Source organism: Drosophila persimilis, unplaced genomic scaffold (assembly GCF_003286085.1).
Source record: "Drosophila persimilis strain 14011-0111.01,24,50 unplaced genomic scaffold, DperRS2 tig00000766-arrow-arrow-pilon, whole genome shotgun sequence".
NCBI classification, from domain to species: domain Eukaryota; kingdom Metazoa; phylum Arthropoda; class Insecta; order Diptera; family Drosophilidae; genus Drosophila; species Drosophila persimilis.
The window spans coordinates 329,016-347,879 of NW_020825350.1; the positions used below are offsets into that span (position 1 = coordinate 329,016).

At 45.6% G+C, this 18,864-nt stretch overlaps 1 protein-coding gene across 1 annotated transcript in view; it reads right to left on the reverse strand.

The window, feature by feature from the left end:
* LOC113566536 overlaps positions 1-9,719 on the reverse strand; it is a 38,197-nt gene extending 28,478 nt beyond the window's left edge. The window contains exons 1-2 of the mRNA XM_026992564.1: positions 9,638-9,719; positions 7,728-7,824 (exon numbers count right to left, since the gene is read on the reverse strand). Of these exons, the coding sequence (XP_026848365.1) occupies positions 7,728-7,824; positions 9,638-9,719 (179 nt within the window). The remainder of the gene's footprint in view (positions 1-7,727; positions 7,825-9,637) is intronic.
* Between the last annotated feature and the right edge of the window lie 9,145 nt (positions 9,720-18,864).

The window sequence follows — 18,864 nt, forward strand, 5'->3', positions numbered from 1 at the left end:
ACCCCCAAAAGAGCTTTAATTCCAGAGACCTAACAGCTCTGTCTGGTACAGTATGATACAGTAAAAGCTTGCCTGGGTGGACACTTGTCGTCTAAGTCCGCACAAAGAGGTTCCTTTTAGTTGTAAAGCATTTTGCTGACCTAGAGAAAATGCCGCGAAAAGCAGCTGTCCGCCAAAAGTGCTTTCACTGTAACTTTGTTCTGCATTCCTCATCCGGCTTTTTTCATCTGTAGAGCCTCCCCCATCCCCCAACCCCCATCCCGTCCAACAGAACGCTCTAGCACGGTCCTACCTCAACATACACCCCCTGCCCTCGCCCCCACCCACGGCCCACAAGTCAGCGCAGCAGTCGAAATCAATGTCTCTGTGTCTGGCTGCGAGGAAAGCTTTTGAGGGTCGCGGTGAGGGACAAAGTTGAGCAAAGAAAAGCATTAGCAAAAAAAAACACAAGCAACGGGCGGGTTGGAAACAGAGCTGCATCCATACCCAAGCTCTCTCTCTCTCTCTGTGTGTTTGTGTCTGTGCAAAAGCTCTCTCTTAATGGAACAGGGCAAAAAAAAAAGTGCAAAAGCATTGCAATAAAAACTTTGGCGCATCTGTTTTGTCGCCGCTCGGCCGAACCTGCCCCACAGTGCTGGGCCATTGGGATAGGTCCAAGTCCAGGCTGTGCCTGTGCGCACATACACATACACTTGCGTCTGTGTGTGTGTGTGTGTGTGTACTTGTGTGGCTGGTAAAGCTAAAAATAGCTAAATGCAGTGGCTCGCTCGGTCGGTCTGTCGGTCACTTGCCCACCACCTCCCCCACCACCTGCTCCTCCTTTTCTTCCTCTCTTCCTTCTGCACTCTATCACTTTTGCTTCACATTTTATTGCCTTACTTGCAGCTTGTGTTGTTGTTCCTTTTCTCACTCTCTCTCTCCCTCTCTTCCCTCTTTTCCGTTTTCAGCTAGAACTGCAAATGCTTTACCCCCTCCCATGCCTTTGAACATTTTTGTTTTCATGCAAAAAGGTTGAAGACCTTTCACCTACTTTTTGTTCTTTCTTCCCTCTCCTCCCCCCGCTTCATCGCTGGCAGTTTTTTTTCGCTTTTTTTTTGATTTGGTTTACGTTGGTGCTTTCGCTGCGAGCCAGAGCCAGAGCCCGAACGAGAGGCCGAGGGCGAGGGCGAGGGCGAGGGTGAGGCACTGTCAGGCAGAACAGAACTGTAAATGTGTCTAGCGGAAGAGTGAGAGCGTGCAGCTCTCAAGTTACGTACATAGCATGTACAAATGTTCAAAATGTAAAAAATGTACATATTTATGCGTGTGTGTGTGTGTTTGTGTGTGTGTGTGAGTCGCTATCCCTCTCGCGCACATGTAGTGGTGCTGCTTGCACTTGCGGACGGACAGCAGCAGCAGTAACAGTACAGCAGTACGGAGTAACGGAGTCGATTAAGTGAGATCGAGTCGTTGATCAGCGAAACTGTCAACAACTGATGATGGAATGCATTTCCAATGGCATTTTTGTTGCTGGAATTTCTCAAATGTCCTTTTGCAGCCGCATTTAGCTCTCGCTAAAAGGAGTATTCTTATCCATATCCATTTCTGTCTCTAGGAATTATGTAAGATCCAGCCCTACGAATTTAGTATGCAAATATCAGGAATACCCACAACCCACATGAGCCCGATGTATACCAGTTTATTGTTCATCTTTGATGTCCACAATTTGAAACGATGGTATAGGATTTACCAAAACATATGTAATAGCCACTTTTCTGTTAATCGTATTATTTAATGGCCAAACATTACCAATTTCTATACAAATCTTCTTTTTCCCAGGGTGTGCCACAGTCCAGCGAGTCCTCGGCAACAAGTCCTCTCGCTGCAATTGTGTGTCCCTTTCGGTCTAGACACGCTTCCAGGCCCAAGACACGCTTCGTCTTCTGTCTGTCTGCATTCCCCACCCCGCCCCCCCCACCACTCACTCACTCTCACATTTTGTTCTCGCTTTGCATGCTCTCCTCCTGCTTCTGCCTCTGATTCTGATTCTGCTTTCTTTGTTTGTTTGGTTTTGTTTTGGCAAAGCCAATCGCAGAATTTATTTGGGTCAATTATAAATATTAAACGCAATTAGCAATGAAATTTTCAGTTTCATTATCACAGACGCCGACGTCGACGGCGCCGCTGAAGTCGCTGTCGATGTCGGACAGCGTCGCCGTCGCCGTCGCCGCCGCCACCACCGCAAAAGCAACAAAAATTCGCCGTTAACGCAAGCTGATAAGCGTACAGAGGGGGGCAATGGCAGGGGTGGGTCGGGGCAGGTGGAGGGATGTGTGTATATGGGTTTGCGGGGCGGTAAGGGGCTACGCGGGTGTGTGGGATAGGGCTGTCTTTCGGTTTTAATTTCTTTGTCATCGGCGGCATTGGTTCTGCAGACGGGCAATGTCAAGATTAAAGCGACCTTATTTTAATATTTACAGTAAATATGTAAATGCGTACACGCACACTCGCACACTCGCACGTACGCGAATGAACAGTGAAAGTTATCCGCCGTGCTGGAGCCCCAAAGTATTCGTACATTCTGTGAATTATGCATTGTACATACATATGTAGGTACATATGTACCAAAATTCCATAAAATGCATTATTTGATCGGAAATATTCCCATTTGATCAGAAAAAATACGAACAAATATATAAACAAAAGAGATATGTGCTGATGAGATATGAAGTGCTAATGGAACTGATCCAAAAAAAGCTTTAGCTGTAATTTCTTGATAGGTCATTCATTCGGTGATTGCTCAAAGTGTGCTCAACCGCTGAATCACCTCTCCAAAGGGAGTCTCATTATTCGAATGACAGCAAAAGACCAGAAATGTTCGATAGCAGGAATCGTACATACCAGTACCAGCCAAAAGCTAGTTTGATGGGCCCAAGGGCTCTCAATTCCGGAAACTGCTTCAAATTGCAATCAAATGGCCCTGTCTTATGATTTTTAAGATCGAGAACTATCAATTTCAAGCGGATAGAAGCACGCAGCGATGATGTTCGAGCTGTACCGAAAAAATCAAACTGCCTTAACACAGTTTGGTAGAAAATTCAAAGCCTATTTGGGGCTGAAGTATCCTAAATATATACTTTCCACTTATTAACCCACTTATCTTCCCATGTATCTTAGAATGCTAACAATTTTATTCGAAATTTGGGACCATTAAAACGTACGTTTTTTCAGGAGGAAATATATAAATAAACCATACTTTTATAATACAGAGACACTATCTGATCTGTTGACATTTCGTGTGCTTTCTTTCAGTGCAACCATGGGGGGGTACCGTTATACCCAATACAGCCCTGGAAATAATGCAATAAAGAGAGAGAGCGAGAGGAAGAGCTGCCAGCTTTGTGCTTCCTGATTCGATTCTGGAAATGGTAATTCCGTTATTTGAAAAGTCCTTGACAAATACAAAACGATGACCAAATGGCAGCATTGGCCATACCCCACCACACCAAACCCCACCATACCCCGTCATACCCGTGACTCCTCTGCTTCGCGCTCATTCTATCCACTTATCAAACTGCAATGAACTGTTACCCCAAGCACTTTCTATCCCCTTCAACCTCTCGCGCACAAGCTGCTGTTTGTCTTTGACTCGAAATGACCTTAAACTGGGTTAAAGCTCGCCAAAGTTACCTCAGACGCGGAGCATAGCGAGGGGGCTGCACATAAATTGAACTTTCCGTGCAACCGAGCATAGCCGAAAGCGCAAAGAGAGGGAAAGAGAGCGAGAGCAAGAGCGTGAGCGTGAGAGAGAAGCGGAAGAGAGCGAAGCAGTTTGTTTGCCTAAATGCAGCTCATGAATCATTCACATGAAACTATGAATATGCAATGACGAACAGAACCGCTTCGAATGCACCACGAATAACGAGTTCATTCACTCTTCGAATGAGATGCGAAATAATAGTGGTCTGTCTACCTGCAACCGCTTTTAATATTTTGTTTTAAGTCAACATATTTATATATCATACCAAAGTTTTCCTTCTGCCAGAAAGATGAAAGCCGAAAATTCACTGAGCTTTTATTAATGTATGCGTGCGACAAGGACAAATACACTTATCCCGAAACAGTTGGTTCTTCTAATTGCCCTCGCCGTAATTTCGTTTCTATTTGCCAGGAGAAAGTAAAAACAAAAACTATTCATCACTCACTCATTTGCGCTCTCTCTCGTAAACATCATGGATCAAAAAGTTTGACGGGTCTTCGCAACGTTTTCTATTGTGGTTGTGCCCGCCCGCCCACTCCTCTGTCGCTGTCGCTGTCCCTGTCCCTGGTGTCGCTCCATATTCGGTGTGGGCGTTAAGTCAGCTGCGCAGTCGGAAGAGACAGCGACCGAGAGAGAGCGCAACTGTTTTTAAGCTTAACTTCCAGCAACAGCAACCAAGCAGAGAACATTTGCCGAGTGAGAGAGCAGCGCACCGGGAGAGAGAGAGAGAGAGCAGCGGCCAAAAGGTGAATGACTTGAAGTTGCGCAGCCAGCTCGCTCGCTCATGCTCATGCTTTTGCTCTCTCGACTGCGGCAGTCGCTGCTGCTGCTACTATTTCAATTTTGGGCGATATTGTTAATGCAGGCCATTACATACTCATACTCGTATAGTAGTTGATGTTTTTGTCTGTCTAAAATTGAGCGACGAACTTTCCTAGCTAAGGCTGATCTCCCCGCCCCGCACCGCCCCCCACCAACCCGCGCAATGCCCAAAACACTCTACTGGCAGCAGCGAGCTTTCAACACTGCGAAAGCTTCTCGCTCAGCGCTCGTACATACTTCGCACAGTGGGTCGTTTACTCAAAACACCTTCCGAAAATCATAGCCTTTTGTACCGCAAAACTCCCTTACTTTTTTAATGTTTACTTCCAAATAAATGGAAGTAAAAACAGCAAGAAACTTTTTGAACTGTGCTGAGGATAGCTGAAGTAGCTCCAAAAATCATTTGCTACAAGGTCCTACAATAATTAAATCTTTTGCATTAATTACCCTAATCAATTCTTAGCTGTAAAGTATCGGCATGTCACAAGTTGATTTTTGCAGCGTGTTTTTGAAGAACGAACCACTGTGCGTGGTTCGGGCGTCGCTTCGGCAACGGCAATGACAGTGTAGCGAGCAGCACCTCGTACTTTACATTCTGCCTTAGTAGGTCAACAAAATTCCGGACAATGGCCTTTCGCTTTCGTCTGCGCGCGTCTGCGATGCGGCGCACAGTGGGGCCCACTGACTTTTTAGCTTGTGAAAACCGTATCTCCTGAAGTGATGAACATATTTTCAAAATTCAAATGGCATATGCTTGCACAGCTCTCAAACCTAAAAACGAGTTCTCAAACAGGGTGCTGCGCTTACAAGGTGATACTATTAAAACCAGATTATGCATATTAAAGGATTTCGTTAATTTTCTTGACTGAAATTATTGTCAAACTAGTTTTCCTATTTACAAAATACTTATGAACTCTCGAGACTCGGTCCTAGGCCCCACTGTTCTGTCCTCAGCGCCAGCGTCGTCGCTGCATCTAGAAGTCGACGCTGAAGTCGACTTCGGCGCCAACAGCGACGCAGGCAGCAATGAGCTTTGAAATGTAAATATAAGCAAAGCTGCCTGACTGACGGGGAACACATGTTTCACTGCTGCCGCTGTGACTGCCTATGCCTCGACCAGCCATCCCCCCCAACCCCCGATCCCCCTTCCACAATATCGCTTTCATGTTTGTTTGCAGTGGCTTCCATATGGCGACGACGCCGATGCCGATGCCGATGTCGATGTCGACGTCGACGTCAGCGGCGATGGCACGATGAACATGAAGATACTTCAGTCGCCGTCGCTGCAGTTGCTGATGCATTCGGCGATGGCGTAATGTGCGCAAAAGTATGGGCATGGGCATGGGCATGGGCATGGTCGCATGGAGCGCGGCAAAATATTGATTGCGAATGTCTGGCCAAACGGTTATCTCTTCTAAAACGGTACACATCAATAAAAAGGTCAAAATCATCTTGATATACACTATAGACGGGTCAAGAATGCATTTCAAAGATACTTACATACTGACATACTCATATATATGGTATATTCAATCAATCACAGCCCACAATTCGCACTCACGTTAGATCCGTGACTGGCAAATTGCAGTTAGGCTAAAAACAAGCAGTATTCCAGCAATATTCCCCTTCATTTACTGTTTTTTTTATAAAATTTGGAATCTCCGACTTCCGAGTGTAAAATCATCTTAGCCCCCAGCACTTTGATAATTTTAAAGATATTGAAACATATTGATCCGTTAAAGATTCCAAATGACGATGACACCTGAGCGTATTGAACACATTTATGAGTAAGAAAGGGGAAGTCTATCGGAGACCTAGACTGCTGTGTATATTTCTGACCTGAAGAAGCCAGCATAAACCGGGTGGAGGGACTCCTCGACATCCTCTTTGGAATCCGATAGCTCGCCTGCCCACGAACATTCAATTTAAGGACATTCCTTTAAGGCAGAAATAAGACATTCATGTGAAACATATTAATATTGCATTTATCATGCTCATTTGCCTAGACTCTAGAGAAAAATCAATCTTCAACGAGCTGAATCTTTAGTCAGAAGCGTATGCTTTTTTATGGAGTTTTTTTTTGTATTTCGATTATTATCTCCACTCAAGTTTCAGGTGGCTTTTGTGCTCCTTCGAAATGGGAAGGACACCTCCCATGCATCGCAGCACCGCCGCTAGGGACACCGAAAGGAGCCCAATGCCGTGCCAATGGGAATACTGGAACTATAACTGATTCCGCTTAGATGAATGATTCAGATATTCAGATATTTTTAGGTAGCTTTAGATGGAATATCATTGCTTACAAAACATGTACCTAATGGGAGCTCCTTTGATTGATGATTAGCTTATAAAGAATGTATCATAGGAGAAGTATCAAGGAGTCGGATACTCTTCCTTCTGGCTTTTACATTCACCTGCACGAATAAAGTACGAGTATATCCCCGAAGTGCTCTATGTAAGGATGAAGAGAAGCAAATTACAGACACAAAACAGATCGAAGCTGGGGAGCGGCCAGGCCACCCGTCAGGTGCATACATATGTAGGTTAAAGGGCAGCGTTCGTTGGACTCCCAGACTGAAGGACTCACGGGCTGGAGTGTGGGGTGGCCTTACATAAAGTCACTCCAACCATCCATCCATTTCTACTGGCTGATGACGTCGTCGCCCACTATAGTCACGTACACACACACATACAAGTGCGAGTATGTGTGGTCCAATAGGCGGCCCAGACCAAAAGCAAACCCAGCCCCCAACCCGCCTGCAGTACGACCCACAATCCACGCCCAACTCCCAACTCCCATCTCAATCGAGTGCCGACTCCTGGCCTCTCCATTTTGTATACCATTTGGAGGTTATCACAGTTTTTCCAACGTGTTCCCAGTCCATAAACTAGTCTCTCGGTTACGCTTTATAACCTTTGTATACCATTTGAAGGATTCTACGAATCGAAAGTGATCCACAACGATTCGGTGATTGAACAGGACTCGGGGGGGGACCTTTTTTGGGCTTCAATCTTCAGCAAATCTCATGGAATGATCTGTTTGGACTCTTTCTTAAAACACAATTCTAGAACATGGTTTCCATAATTTCAAAATGCCCAAAAATATCAAACAACCCAATCCAAATGCAAATTATATTGTTAGCTTTTTGGGAAACCAAAGACTTACCCCTCGTTTCCCCTCTTCAAACGGTCCTTGGTTCGAGCTTTCTTACTCGAAGTTGAGGTTGAGGTTGAGGATGAGCTGGTGGATGATCTGACCACGGCTGGTTCCGATCGGTTGTTATATATATAGCTTAAACCAAAGCTGATTCGACAATGCACAATTTTTTTGTTGCTGTAACGAAAGCGAGACAAGAGGGAAAAATAAGTTTGGTTTGCGGTAGAACAAAAAAGAAAACAAATCAAATTTTGAAGAAGTAACGCTTTAGCGAGTGCAGCAACCCAAACGTGTTGCCCAGATGGCGCCTTGGTGGCAGATGGCGTTAGCTCTGGTGTGCATTTACAATAGATGGCGACAGGCAGCCAACCGTAGTTTCGCGCAATCTACATAGGCGGCGACAGGGCGCAGCACAACAAGCGTGAAAAGAGAGGCCAAAAGCCTCTTAGACCTCGCCTCTCTTAAAACGGCTCTCTTCGGACGGTGCCTCTGTGTGCGTTGTTCCCACTCTCTGTCGCCGCTCTCTTCGACTGCTGGCTCTTGCTCGTGTTGTTGTGCCTGCAGTTTGTGTGTCAATCGGTTTCATTAACCCCGACGAATGTGCAGCAGCAGCAGCAGCGCAGCAGCGCAGTAGCAGCAGCCGCAACCACGGCGTGCAGCGACGCCGGCTGCGGCCACACAGAGACAAGAAAGGTCAACAAAGTACGTTTCATGGACACAAGAGCATGGCATACCCTGGAGCTACTACTAAGGGTATATTTTATTCGAGTATAGTTACGATAAAATCTAAAATATATTTAATCAAGCTTAAATCTTTTCCATAAAACTCTTAAACACATTTACATATATATCCACATGATCTGGACGATATATGTATTTGGAAAGTACACCGAACAATAGATCAGATCAATTATTGATCAGCAACAATACTGGAGTGGAGTCGATATGGCCCTTCAGAACCAAATTAGACGATTCATGCCTTCGTAATACCCTCGAAAGCAAAGAACTAGTAAATCAACAATATATATCCACATTTGAAAATATTACCATAGCTAACAGAATGATAAATCTGAAAGGGATAAGCCAAGTGCCTCCACATCCTAGCCGAATAGCACCTGCAACAGGACCCCGCCCCACGCCGCCCTTCAAGCAGTCTCTGGAGGAGTTCTCTGTCTTCCTCTTGGAAAGAGATAGAGCTCGCAGAAAAGCAGCAAAGCGAAACCCAAACAAAAACAAAAACAGAAATCTACAGGAAAAGCTAAAAAAAGATGGGGAAATTTCAAGGAAAGCGCCAAAGACCGCGACTGAGACTGGGACTCCTGTCAGGTGGAAAGAAAACCTAAACGTCCGTCCAGTCCATCAGAATCCATCAGAACCATCTCAAGATCCCCACAAATACGAGCACTCTCGAAAAGTTAACGAAGCATCAAAGTCCGAGGCAGTGAATCAGTCAAGAATGCTCTCCCTCCCTCCCCCTCTCTCTTCCAGTCACGGGGGACATTCGAATACTTCCAAGTAGGACTGGGTTATTGCTTTTGAGAATTCTTACGCGCCCGCCATTGATTGGGGGACAGCGGGAGAAAAAAAACAAAGAGTTTCATGCAGTTTTTTTAAGCAGAACTGAAAAGCCAACAAAATAGTAGAAGATCTAGAAGATTGTACATTGGAGAACTGCAATAGTCTTGGAATGCTCATGCCAGCTTATTTCGAATAAAATCGCATGTGTTTTATGTTTCAATATTTATAAGAAACATTTAAATATCACAACAATGGTCCCTGGAGACAGTCCTTCTTGTTGTCTGAGGTCTGAGCCCCCCAATCCGCAATATCTTCGACTGTCAGTGTGCCTGGGAGTGAATGCAGTGTCCTCTCAAGGCCTTTAACCCCACGACCCTCTCGAGTGCTTAAGATCCAACAACAGTTGTCCGAGGGCTGGTTCACTTGTTGTTGGTGTTGCTGTTCCGCGTCCCGTTTCCTGCCGCACTGGCACTGCCACCTCATGCAATCTATTTCCTATTTACATACCTTGCACCCAACCCCAACACCAACACCAACCCCAACCATTCCTGGCCCCCGCGACCGCCCTTTAGGGCTCGCTGCTGCACGAGCACGAGACGACGACGTCGCCGCCAGACGGCGACGGGGAGTAAGGGGCGGCCAGGGTGGCAGGGTGGCACCCTGGCGCACATGCAAATAAAAATAGATTTTTCTCGGTATATAGGATAACGACCAGGAACGACCCCAAAGTTGGCGCTGACGGCGACGGCGACGGCGACAGCGACAGTGACGCCAACATTCGGGCAACGACCGACAAAAAGAAAACACAAACATATCCCCAGGCACCTACTGCGGAGCTCTTCTCCCCACCTCTCTCCTTGTCATTCTCTTCATCGCTCCATCTCGGACTGGTGTTCACCTTCCCTTCCGTGTGCTTGTTTGCCAAAGAGAGAGAGAGAGAGAGAGAGAGAGAGAGGCAGAGAGCCACGGCATTTGAAGAGAGTGGAGAGCTCTCAATGCTCCCCTGCTCCGTGCTCCGTGCTCCGTGCTTAGCTGTCTCTGTCCCTCTTGAGGTCCTAGAACTTCATCTGTTTGTGGAGTGTAGGGGTTGCTGACCTCTTCTCAGGGTCGCCAAAGGTTGTTGAACTGATTGTCGCTCTCGCTCGCCCTCTCCCTCTCTCTCTCTATCTCCCTATCTCGCGCTCGCCCGCAAAGGGAATCCAATATATGCCGGCTCTGGCTTCGGCTCTCCCTCGCCCGCTCGCCCGCTCTCCCTGTCGCCCTCTCTCGCTCTTTTGTCTGTGTGGAGCTGTGTGTGAGTGCGGTGCGTGTTTGTGTTGGTGCCGATGAGTGTCTGCGGCAAGGGTCGCTGCCTGCCTGCTGCTCTGCCTGCTGCTCTGCCTGCTGCTCTGCCCCTATCTTCCCCCTGCCGCCGATGCTTCAAATGTGTGCTGGTCGTTGGCCTTTCAGCTAGCTCTCCCTACCTCCCTCCCTCCCTCCCTCCGTTCCTCCCTTCCACAATCTTTGGCACTCTTGTGACGTAATGTGGCAACAGGGCATTCCCAACAGTCTCGCATCCGCTCTTCCCCGACCCGCCCTGCACCCTCCTCTCTTGCTCCTGCTCCTGCTGCTGCTGCCGCTCCTGCTGTTTGCATTGTTGCTGCTGCTTTTTCTCCTTTTTTTTTTGCTCGTGTTGCAAATGTAGGGCTGCTTCTGCTGCACTCTTTGTCCGTGCTTCTGTCTGTTCCTGTGTGCGTGTGTGTGTGTGTGTTGTGTGTGCATAGTTCAACATTGTCTGAGGTTAGGGTTGAATGCTCGACCGACTGGGTCTGGCCGGCCCCTCCCCACCACTGGCTGCAGGAACAACAATATCCCGTTCGAATATGCATCCCCGGCCATCTTTAATCAGCCATCTCCTCATCCACCACATCCTTCCTAACCTTTTTCCATATACTTAACGAACTTATAGCCTGGAATGAAGTGCTAGTGCCATCGCTCACTCGTTGGAGAAAGTCGTTCCACTGCGAATCGTCATGTGACTGCCAATCTGCCAGAGAGTAATTCTCGATCCCACAAAACCCATCAAAACCTTTTCTATATTGTTACATTAGCATTTCCAAAGATACGACAACGGACACTCCCCGTGAAAATACATACAAATAGATAAAATCACTGGAATTCCAAATAGAAAGCGCTTGCTATCGATATCGATATCGACGCTGGCGGACGCCGGCTATTGCGTCATGAGAGTAGCTGATTTTCCCGTTTTACATCCATAGGAAAGCCACCAAATTTTGGAAATCACCAAAATTATAGGCTATTTTTAGCCTTTTCTTTGTAGAGTTTGTGGCAGTTCTTTCCCACACCATGAATCGAGTCGATCTTCTCCTCCCATTTAAACAGCTGTGTCTTTATGGTCTCAAGGGTTCACAAAAGTGTCATATCCCATGAAAGAATTATTTTTTAAGTATTTGTTTTAAGGATAACAAGCTCATTTCTGCCCTTTTCCATAATTTATTATAATTTTTTGATCTGCCACTTTTTTTTTGGGAAGAAGGACCTCAAAATGTGCTGTAAAGCGCAAAAAAAATCGAATATCCTATGTAAAGCAAGCTTGATTTGATTATTTTTATATATATGGGCATTACGTGCGATCGTACGAGTTTGTTGTCCAAAAATGGTACGATTCGATTGCATTTTGTTAGCTCTGTGTTTAGTACAAGAGATGGGGCTTATCGAGTTTTAGTTTCCATAATTATCGCAATAAACAAATGGTTTATTAGAAGAAATAGAAGTCAAATCGGGACGAAATATTCGAAAGCGATTAATTTATTTCAAAAGAGGATTTATGTATGTAGAAATCTACAAGCCTATCGAGTATTTACACAATAAATTATCTCTATTGGTGTTTTGGAAATTCAATTAAGTACCAGTTTTTGTTCCATTGCCTCACATTCTCCCATGATCCTCTCTGAGCGTACATGAGAGAATGACGCACACAGCCGGCAAAGGATCATGCACTGACAACAGTCTTGTGGGCTTAATCATAGCAAGTTTGGGGCCAAACATATCCCACATATCTACTACTTTCAAGATTGGTTCTCAGACGCTTTGCTTCCAAGGCCGGGTACTGCCTTCGACCACTTCTTGGGGGAGTACCGCCGTCGCAAGGCAGGCCAAGAACCTCCCAGCAATTGCTTGATGGCGCCGTAGAGTGGCGGAAGAAGCAGACTGAATTCCGTAACAAGCTGGAGGAGACTAAAACGCACAGGAAACAGTGTTTAGGGAGCAAATTACGTGCCATTCGGACTTCCGAATTCTCGACGAGTGTCGAGAGACGAGTTTTTTGGGGGAAATCCCAAATGATGTGCTTCTTGAAAAACTTGCTGGAAGCAGATTACGAGAGGTGGTTGGAGTAAATAAAACAGCTCTAATGGCCACTCCTCCGGAGTTTGAGGACCAAAATAAGGTTGTTACATCACGGTTTCCTGCAGATGACGATCCGAATTACTGGATCCGATTTTAAGCGGAGCGGAAAGTGACCAAGGTCCCTCCAAGGACGATGTAGAAGGCGCATTTAAAGCTTTGAAACTAAAATATATCTAAAAACAAGTAGCTCTGCAACTGATAATCACTATACACTATGCCTAGCCCATTGACCAGATGATGAGTATCGATCTATCTCTTGGGATAGTCAAGGGTATGAGAGGAAGACATATCAATAGCAGACTAAGAGTTCGACTTCGGAAGCGAGAAGGGAGAAGACGTACGTAATAAGATATAACAAGAAACTCATGTGTAACCTATTTGGACCAAGAGTAAACATCATACCTGATTACTGAATACAACAACGTGGGCCGTATTTGTTCATGGAGTTTCTGGAGCGGATTCCTACTCACTTGTAGGGAGCTCACCGAGGATCCCTACATACATGTACCCCTTCTACTTGTTCTTATGAGTGTAAAGTGGCTAGCAGCTAACTTTCCACGGAAGGGGGGAATTAAGAATCCTACAAGTTGGGTTACGTTAGGTAACAGCTCACTTGGACCTGTCACAAGGTCCATTGTGCTGCCGCATGGGCGTGTGCCCCTTCTCAATGCCTAAAAACCTTGGAGATCGAACTGTTACAAATTAGGGGCAGTCCCATCGCAGAGGCTTGGATGAATTTAGACAAGGTCCCAGGCCTGATTTCGGAAAGGTGCGAAATGTCCGTGAGGAAAGGGGCCCCGAGAAACCGAAGACGACGACTTCCAAGGGCCGGGCAATGACGGAAGAAGTGGGAGAGTCCTATCAGTGAGTCGGGAAACACTTTTATTGTGTGGATACATTCATTAGCTGTAAATCAACGACTTGTTTTCATATAATTTTTCGGGAATTAACAACCAAACTTGCCTTGAGTAAGTCCTCCATAAACAGGCCTCGGGACGTAAGATAAGAGCCACCCCACCGGACGCTTCTTAAACGCTTGAGCATCGAAAGACGGTTCAAAATTCCATAAGATATTAGAAGGGAGCTTATTCAATCGGTTGGTACCGATATTAGCACCAAACCTTAACGGTGTCGTCTTAAGGCCTGCAAAACGACCACTTTTGACACTAGAAAAGCCCCAGAGGAGGTTCCAATGGCCCAAACTCAGCGAAACTTGGACTGGTAGTCAAAGATAAACCTGATTGGTTCGGATAGTAGCAAAGTCGAAGAACGCTGGGACAAGGAGTCAGCAGTATCTGGCACTATTTAATAGATTCATTCAGAGGAAACCCTCTTACACACACTTCCTCATCTTCTAGGACTTTTCTGCTCCTTGCCATTTTTGTAACCTTGCTGTTTCATGTTGCATGATTTACACAAAGGATCTTGGACAGGCCGGGCAATGGTCCTGAGTTTAATCCAATCGAGAATCTTTAGCACATCATGACGGTTCTTTGGAAGACCCAAAACTGTGCCAGAATTGAACAACTGTAATTGAAAAGGTATGCCATATCTATGTAAAAATCGAAACAATTTGAAATCTATTCGATTTAAGGCCAACATTCATGAAAGTAAAGGTGGAAAGAGAATACTTTTTGAGTGACGATCCTTTCGAAAACAAAGAAGATTTGGGTACAAAACTGTTGTGTGTTCTTTAGCTTATTGTATTGGTTACTTGGTCCACATTTCACAGTCCGTTACTGTACATTTATGATTTTATTTACCTTTCTCCCTTCCTCCTTTGCCGTAAGGTATTGGCATTTCTTCTGATTTAGATAAGGACTAGTGTTGGATATTTCTTTGGCAAGGTCTTTCATTTGAGTCCAAACATTTGGCTAATATCATTAGCCTAGATTTTTGTGATACAAATGCTAAGATAATGTGAAATCTAATCTGTGTTTTGTAAAGCTGAAACTTACGATATATGAATGTATTCTCTTGGCTTGTTTGTTTGCTTTGTAAACACTTTGAACTGAATCGCTTATCCTCACTCTTCGTTTCATAACTTGGGCCACTTCTACTTCTATTTCTGCTGCTCATTCCTTGCTCCGTGCTCTTCTTCTTCTTGCTCTCCCGTTTTCCTAGCCTTATCGGCCGCACAGCCCCACGATTGGCGCGTGCTCAGCTTTTATCGGTCATTCGCCTTCAGAAGCAAAGGAATGGGAGAGTGAGGGAGCAAGGAGGGGGGGTCGATCATAGGGGCATGGGAGAGTGCGTAGCGGTCAGCAATGCGTCACACAGAAGAGCGAAAGAGAGAGTGTGTGTACGTGGGGTGAGCGAGGCAGATAGAGAGCAAGAGAGCGGGAGAGCGGGAGAAAGAATAAGGAAAAAGCCATGACCGTGAAGTTTAACGCCCTCCGGGCAATGTGTAACGTCGCAGCTGGCTTTTCTGCTGCTGCTGCTGCTGCTGCCGCTGCCACTGCCACTGCCTCTGCCCCTGGCTGCCCTGCTGTCTTTGCCGCCCACAATTCGCAATCCACAATCCACACTCCACCCACCCCTTGGTCTATTGTGATGCGTGTGTCAGCGTCTCCGTCTCCGTCTACGTCGACTTCGGCGCTGCCGCTGCCGCTGGCGTCGGCGTCGTTTTTGTGGTTTGACATTGAACTCGAAATTGATGCGCGCCGCTGAGCAAATGCGTTGGCGTTGCCCCTCCCGCCGCGTCCCCTCTCTTTCTCTAGCACACCCCGACTGCCCGCTCTCTGTCGCACACGCTCTTTCTTATTAGCAATTTCGCTTTACCATCGTTTTTTTTTTGCTTTTGCTTTTGTTTTTGGTTTTGGTTTTATTTTACTTTTGGTATGGAGGGCGCAAGTTCAGTGAACTTTCGGATAGAAAGCGCCACACACAATACAGTAACAAAATCTCAGTTATTTTTTTGTCGGCTGATTTTCGAGCTTTCGGAAATCTATGCGAGCGTTCGAGAGTGAGTGAGAGCGGGAGAGGGAGAGTATCTGTGAGAGAGTGTATCTGTCTGTGTGTGTGTGTGTGTGTGTGTGTGGCAAATTAGCAAATCATCGTCTCAGCAAGCGGTGCCAGTGAAGCGATCCGATCGCTTCCTCGTTCCTCCCCGGGAGCGCCCCCTTATCCCCCTTCATCGCCTGCACGTCCAAGGGTCAAAAGTGCATTTATAAGACATCAGAGTTTGGGTACCTTTTACCACAACAAAAGATGGGATAACGGGGAAATACTTTGGTAATAAATACATAGCTCAGAGCGACAAAATGAAGCAGTTGGAATGTGCTTTTGTTCGAGACACACATAGATGAGGAGGAACGTACTTTGTGGAGTATGGAAATGTATTGTTACATGTTAAGAAACTTAACTTATAAGGCTCCAAACTAATTATATACGATACAGTCATCCGATGTTGATTCTTCAGATACGATATCCGATATTCGATTGCCGAATTCCAGCCCCGCGAAGCCTTCGTTTAATGCCAAATATTCCCTACAATGCAGTTCATGACGAGTCGCTCATTCTCCTCCTCCTATGATCCTCTCTGAGCGAATCTCTCTATGCTGTACACACTCTCTCAAAAAATCACGAAAACGACAAGAATAACGGACAGCCCAAGGCACCCCGGAGACGGGCACACACGAGTACATGAGAGAATGACGCACACAGCCGCCACTGACAACAGTCTTGTGGGCTTAATCATAGCAAGTTTGGGGCCAAACATATCCCACATATCTACTACTTTAAGATTGGTTCTCAAAACGCTTTGCTGCGAATGCCGGGCATTGCCTTCGACCACTTCTTGGGGAAGTACCGCCGTCGCAAGGCAGGCCAAGAACCTCCCAGCAATTGCTTGATGGCTCCGTAGAGTGGCGGAAGAAGCAGACTGCATTCCGTAACAAGCTGGAGCAGATCCCAGCCGTAAGCCACGTCCTTGCTCCCCACTGCCACCATTGCTCCTGCCACATGATGCGGAACATTGATGCTATGCTCGAGATGCTCAAGCGAATGCTGCGGAAGAGAATTGCGAAAAATGGTATTCAAAAAATAGGATCTGGGACGAGAGGACATAGGACCTTTCATGTGTCCAAAGTTGAAGATTCAAATCAAGAGCAGACCGTTTCCCAATTTTAATCTAACAAAAGTACCTCCAGTCCTCTACCTTTTCCTCACCCTCTACATCTTGGGGGCTTCCCCCGATTCGCTGGACTGTCGCCACATTGTCTTCGGGGGACATCTGGGCCGGAGCCAAGTAGATCCCATCCCCATACATGACTTTGTTTTGTTGGGAATTGAAACCACTAAAGAACTAAAGTCGCCGAAGTCGAAGGAACATACAAAATGGTGCAAACTTCCACTTTGGACACAAGAAAGGACAAATGGATATGCTCGGAGTCGTTTGTCTGTTGAAGTTATTCGTTACCAAACTCAGCTAAAGGATTGTCCAAGGATCGAAGTCCACCTGGGAACACCACCACAAGTACCACATCTTAATATTTTTTAGAACTGAATTAGGTTATGGTTTAGATTATTTTTCAACATCTTCCAGCACACTTTATGCAAATAAAATGGAAATTTGACCACAGGTTTTATTTTCTGCGAACAGTATTCATTTTCCAGTAGAGACATTTGCCAGCTAATTAGAAATTTAATTTATTTAATGAAATATTTATTGGCTTTTGGGGAATTGAAAAGCCAACATCGGGCTCCTTTGAGCTGATGATCGGATACCTTTATGAGGTATTTAAGATCGCATGCCTCAGCCTGAACCGCTGAGAAACATGCAACGTCTTTGATGGAGGTGGCAGGCGAATCAGTGGCACGATTGGGGCATCCTCGTTGCGTACCACCTCCACTCCTTGAGCACTTGCAGTCGCTTAATTTGAACAGAAGCAATCGCAAATGAAAGACACCGATTGTGATTTCAAAGTGGGGCACGACAGGAAAAAACAGCCACAGACTGTTGGTGTGGAAGAGGTTATATCACACTGCTCAAACATTACCATATATGTATATGTATATAGGTACATATTATATATTGTACATAAAAAAAAGTCAATGTTAATATAAGAATTAGTTTTGCAACAATTTTCTAGAAAGCCAAAAATCGCTCAACGGACTTGAGCGAAAATTTGGTGTAGTTGGGATACAGTCCTCTCCAAAGATAAGATTCTCCATCTTCCATATATAATGTAAACCTTGAGATAATTAATCAATAAACTGAGATCAACTAATTGCTAATCGAACTTGATTGAATTGGGCAAGATAACTATCTGAACCTTGGCTTTGGGGTCTATGCCGATGACAAACAGTAGATGCCATTACAGTAGTTTTTGGTGGGTTTCATAAGAATCAGCTTAAAAATTCCAAATCATCGTCAATCCGAAGAGGCCCAGCACAAGTCCACAGCATAGGCAATATCAGAACTAAACTCATTCCTGTTTGATGTTTTCGATCATTAGGGATCACTCCTGCTCGCTCTCTCAGGAGATATCCTCACGAGATATTCGGATACAGCACAGTAAAGAGGATGGACATGTAGGCTCGGTGTTCGTTCAGTGCCGTTATGGGTGAGCTTTTTGGAACCGAAGGAACCGACTATTGTATAAACGTACATACATGTATTGCATGTACATTTTACTTGCCTCATGGAAACATGGAATGCCTTCCTGTACCGTAAGGTGTGTCCATCAATCACTGTGGATGAGCTTCGCTCACAAATGATTCTAAATTTAATTATTCGATCCGCACACATTTAAAAGAGAAATTCCGTCCATTAAAATGGCCAAAAGATAAGCGGAAAGCAGCGGAGACTAACGGAATCGGTTAAGTACTCTACAGACGGACATGGCAGACATGACAGTACAAGTGTGTGTGTGTGTGCTTATGCATGTGTGTTCTACATACATACATACATACATACATATGTATGTAATTATTTGTGAACAAAATGAAATTCATGAGCGAGGACAAAGAGTACAACAACAACAACGAGAGCTAAAGCTCAAGAGCAACAGCAACAAAAACAACGACAAATTTTATGAAAGTCACAGTCAAGGTCAACATGCGTGCGGAACAGCGCCAGCACCAGGCGAGAGAGATAGAGAGAGAGCGAGAGTGGGAGAGAGAGCGACACAAAAGAAAGACTGAGTGTGAGCGAGAGATCTCTTTGTTGTTTCGCTTATTCCGCCTTCCGCCTGCTTTCACGCGCCGTCTGCGTCTA